This window comes from Cynara cardunculus (genome assembly GCF_001531365.2).
Source record: "Cynara cardunculus var. scolymus isolate 2C chromosome LG 13, CcrdV1, whole genome shotgun sequence".
Lineage (NCBI taxonomy): Eukaryota > Viridiplantae > Streptophyta > Magnoliopsida > Asterales > Asteraceae > Cynara > Cynara cardunculus.
In genome coordinates, this window is record NC_037540.1 from 9180347 (window position 1) to 9185035 (window position 4689).

A 4689-nucleotide genomic window follows, 5' to 3' on the forward strand; every position below is an offset into this window, starting at 1 on the left:
TGGTTCATATATATATATATATATATATATATATATATATATATATAGGGTATATTTCAAATACAACAATGTCCATTTGTACAACCAATGCAACCTAATTAATTGAGATATTTATAGAAATGATGAAAATTTATTTATTATGATTTGAATATTTATAGAAGATAAATAAGGTTCATTAATTATTTATTCATACACATACTATATACATATATTAAACAAAATAAAAAATTTAATCAAGATTTGATTGGCAGCAGGTAATGCCATCCCGACCCCATTCCAGATATGACCCGTTACCCACCAAACTGGGGATTTGGAATACCCACCCTTACATGTAAAATTTGAATCTCTACCCTCAAGACCTAAAGGAGCATTGTGACCGTTGAATTCAAGACCATTGAGAGAGCTATATTAAGTAGCAATTGTATAACAATATCACCAAAGGAGGATCAAATAAAAACAAGGTCAAAATAATCTAACACAAGAACCGCCAATCACAATTACATGCGATTATGTTACATGGTCAACGTGTGGGTGCACGTACGACTTGGCCTGCTACCTATGTCACAACCAAGGGCGTACATAATCATATGTGATTTTACACCTGTAATTGGTCGTCCTCATGTTCTCTCATTTTGACCTTCTCCTTGTTTGAACCGACTTTATCTAAAAGGCCATTTACCGAACGCTTACTCGGATAAGCACTTACCAAATTACGTTAACTTACCGGATGAATATAGTAAAGACCAAGAATCTTACCCGATAAGAGCGAAACAAGGATCGAAAGTCTTACCCGGTAAGTGAGAATGATAGCTCTTACCACGGTTAGTGCGTACCAGGTAAATTGTTGCATCCGATGTTGTCGTGGACTAAAATCTTACCTGGTAAGTAAGTGATAATGTTTAGATAAACGCTTACCGGGTAAGCGATTAGGTAAATGTCCCCTAAATGCATATATCCCCAAAAGTTTCTTCTACACCTTTATAACAATCAGTTGCAAACCCACTCCCATAGTTTAAAACCATTTATCCCAAGGGCAAAAGCTTTAATATCAAAATAACGTTTTGGGTATTCCTTAGAATTGCAATCAAAACATCTACCGACTGCAACACTATAGAACTTCGACACAGCTACAAAGAACACCCAACAATACAACAAAAAGAACCCGACACGATCAGACCCCCAAAACAGAACAAAGATCGCGGCAGATTACGCGTGCCTTAGAAAAAAAAGGTAGGAAAAGTACTCGTGATTCCAAGAACACATCAAGTCTCTACAAACATCAAAACAGAAAGAACCCTATCAGTGTCGTGCTAAATTCGTCTAGAGCCTAAGAGAACATACCAAACGAATCCAATGTCCCACACAGAGTGGTCGAAGAGGGAAACATGTACGGTCTTTGCTTTTGGCCCAAATGGTAGAGCCTAGCAAGATTAACAGAACAACAAACAGCATCACAATTTAACAATCCAGAGGTATCATACACTCTTTACAGACACACAGCGAGTTCTTTTCAATATCACATACATTTATTTCTCTGTACTACTTGCAAGCAACAGCAGCAGCAACAGCAGCAGCAAGAGTGACAGTCAACCCATGTCAGCCATTTATAAGCATCTCCTGGTCCTTAAGGTTTCTGGAAGAAAAAGGGTCAACGATAAATCAATTGGAATTAGAACAAACAAGCATACACAACCACGGTTTCAAATCAAGAACATTTGTAATATGCATATTTACTGCACAGTATAAGAAAAGGAACATAGGTTTATGGGATTTCAAACCCTGCCAAATAGAACTTTGCTCGATAGCTCCTTAGAACTAGCTGTTTCTTGTTATACAAGTCCCTATAGAAAGAAGAAGAGCAAACCACCAGCCTGCTATCTAGTATCAAGTAACTTGGCTTGACAATCATTGTAGGATCCAAATTAGTATTCCAATATCTTAGGGGCTGTTCAATAGGAGCTTAATGGGCTGTATAAGGGTTACGGCTTATTCGCTCAGCTATAAAAAGCCGTTCGGTTGCAGCTTATTCGCTCAGCCGAGGGCTTAATTGGTCAGCTAGAAACCATGTGTCCTTTACACTCGGCCATTAAATTTCCACATCTACCCTTACCCTACAATTTTCACCTCTTTTTTAGCCCAACTCTACAGCCACCATTGCTCAGGATGAAGGAGAGACAACAGCAGCAACACTGTTGTTTGATTCAACACCTTCCAGGCCTCAGATCTGTTCCTCCGAATTCACCTCCCCTTGTTTCTTTGATTTCTCCTCTTCCTTGTTCCTTTGATTTCACCAGTGATAAAGATCAACCTTGGTTCTTCTTACTTCTTCAATTGCACCTCTTCTTTGTTGGCGTTTCTCTTTTGGTATTCGTAGTGGTTGAACCTCAAATGAGGCGGTGGTTTCTTGAATTAGGTTAACTTTTTTAATTCTTGAACATCAAAGCTCACATAATTAGATAAGTTTACGTAATTTTTTAAAGTAGATTTGGGTGTGATTGAAAATCATGACAATATTTTCTTTAAATTGGAGTTGAATTTACCTCTGCTGTAAATTTTATGGGTTCATCTCAATTCTCAAATTTGATGAGATAACGCAAGGTGTTTGATGAAATGAAAAAAGGGATAAAACAGTAATTTACATTATTCAGCACAGCAACTAAACAACCGGTTAGCCTAATACATACAGACAATTAAATTTCTACAGACAACTTAATCCATATAGGACTAAAGAAAATTCAACCTAACAACCCCTTACACTGATTTACCATAGTGAAAAAAGATTGCCAACACCCAGCAATTGTTGAAAAAGAGATATCGCATGAGAAGCTAGAAATAGCAATTTTGAACCGAATCGTGGATCCATAAGCAAAAAATGGTCAAGTCAACAAGATTGCAGAAGAAAAAGGTAAAAAAAAAAAAAAAAAAACTTCCTGGAAAGAAGCTGTTTGTCTATGGGAAAAATCTGCCACCCTTTACTGAATCAAGCACTCCTCGAACATCAAAATATTTTGGTAATATACCCAATCCACATATATGTATACAACTATACGTCTATATTTATACCTATGCGTACCAACTCTTCTTATCAATATACACATCAGTGACACCCTTATTTTGTATGATAGCTAATCAAGTCAGTAGTATTGAGAATCAAACTTCCAACATTGTTATATTTTAGTCGTTTTTTTAAGTCTAAGAGATAATTACTACAAGGTAAACTGATTATGGCACCTCATTTTCCACCGTTTTAGATTGTTTTTCGTGTATGATATTCTATAGTTTTACTCAAGTCTCTGGAAAAAAGTGAACTATTACATGTTAAATATGGGTTTTTGAACCATGCCCCTAAAATTTTACTTGTGCTTGGTGTCTTGATTTATATAGCCCAACCTGTAAACCTGCCTTAATGAAGACCTATCTAATCTTTTTAAATCAAAAGCGGCTATTTAACTTCATAACTTGCCGATCAAACTTCAATATTCTTTCTCCAATATTCTTTCTCACTTTGTCAAGCATAATTATTGTTTTAATTTGGAAAATGTTTAAGATAACATGAACTTTAATATTTTTATTTTGTTTATTGTTCGTTTCAGACGATTTATAGTCTTAATATGATTTATAACAGGGCCTCTAGCGACTTGTTCAAATACAAGACAGAATAATGTCTTTCGGAAGCCCCTGTATAAATCCATCAAGCTAGCTCGACCAAACCAAACTGAACCGGTAAATCCCACTCGAAAAGAGTAGAGTGGCCGTTTTGATAAGAGACCCTGGGCTTGTGCAAGAGTGTGAGCAAACAGTGACACATCATGATTGAAGAAAATCATAAATCACATCTGTTAAGTCATAGATAATTAATATCTAAGAAACAGAACTTGAACCACTATTTTACCTTCTCAGCCTTCTCTTTCTCGGCTTTCTCCTTTTGCTCCTTCAGTTTTTGCTTCTCCAGCTTCTCTCTCTCCATTTTCTACGTAACAAAACAATAATACCCTAAGTCAATCAGCGATCACTCAGCTCTATACAACTTCAATCGACAGAGACACAAATATGGACACATACGTATTCATATAACACCCCTAATCAATCATCATTACTGCAGTCTATATAATTTAATTCATACACAAATACCTTGATGTAGACGTTCTCAGCAGCGCGTTCTTCCTCGCTTAGGACGCGACCTTGATCGCTGAAAAAACGAAAGGACGAACGAGAACTGGACGAATCCGTGACACTACGAAAAGGAGCCAACCGTGAGATAATGGCGGATCTCATTGCCATTGTTAACGGTGAGGTTTAGGGTTTTGTTTGATCGGCGAAAGTCAAAGCGGCGAAGAAAGTCGGTGAGGCGGCGATGGGAGTCGGTGTATATAGGAGGAGAAAGGCTAGACCCGGTTGGGCCGGCTTTTGATGTTATATGTGGCGTCGGCTTGTGTGACTGATTGAGTTTCGGAATCGAGAATTCGAGATGCTTCTGACTTTAGCCCATAATAATTACGAGTAAATTACACCATAGCTCCTTCTGGTTTTATCAGAATCTAGATACATCCCTCTTTTATAAAAAAAAAAAAAGTGCACGGTTGTCCTTGTGGTTTGTATTTCCTTGCGTTCTGAGTCCCTATACCTAACAAAGTTAACTTCAATCCGTTTACTAAGGGGTATTTTCGTCAATTTATTCGTGAACTACAA

At 37.1% G+C, this 4689-nt stretch overlaps 1 protein-coding gene across 1 annotated transcript; it reads right to left on the reverse strand.

The window, feature by feature from the left end:
• Positions 1-1217: 1217 nt before the first annotated feature.
• LOC112526049 (uncharacterized protein At2g27730, mitochondrial-like) lies at positions 1218-4446 on the reverse strand. Its single transcript, XM_025136429.1, has 3 exons — positions 4132-4446; positions 3893-3970; positions 1218-1633 (listed from the first exon to the last, which is right to left on the reverse strand). The coding sequence occupies exons 1-3, from the start codon at positions 4279-4281 to the stop codon at positions 1625-1627; spliced, it is 237 nt and encodes a 78-aa protein (XP_024992197.1). The 5' UTR covers positions 4282-4446; the 3' UTR covers positions 1218-1624.
• Between the last annotated feature and the right edge of the window lie 243 nt (positions 4447-4689).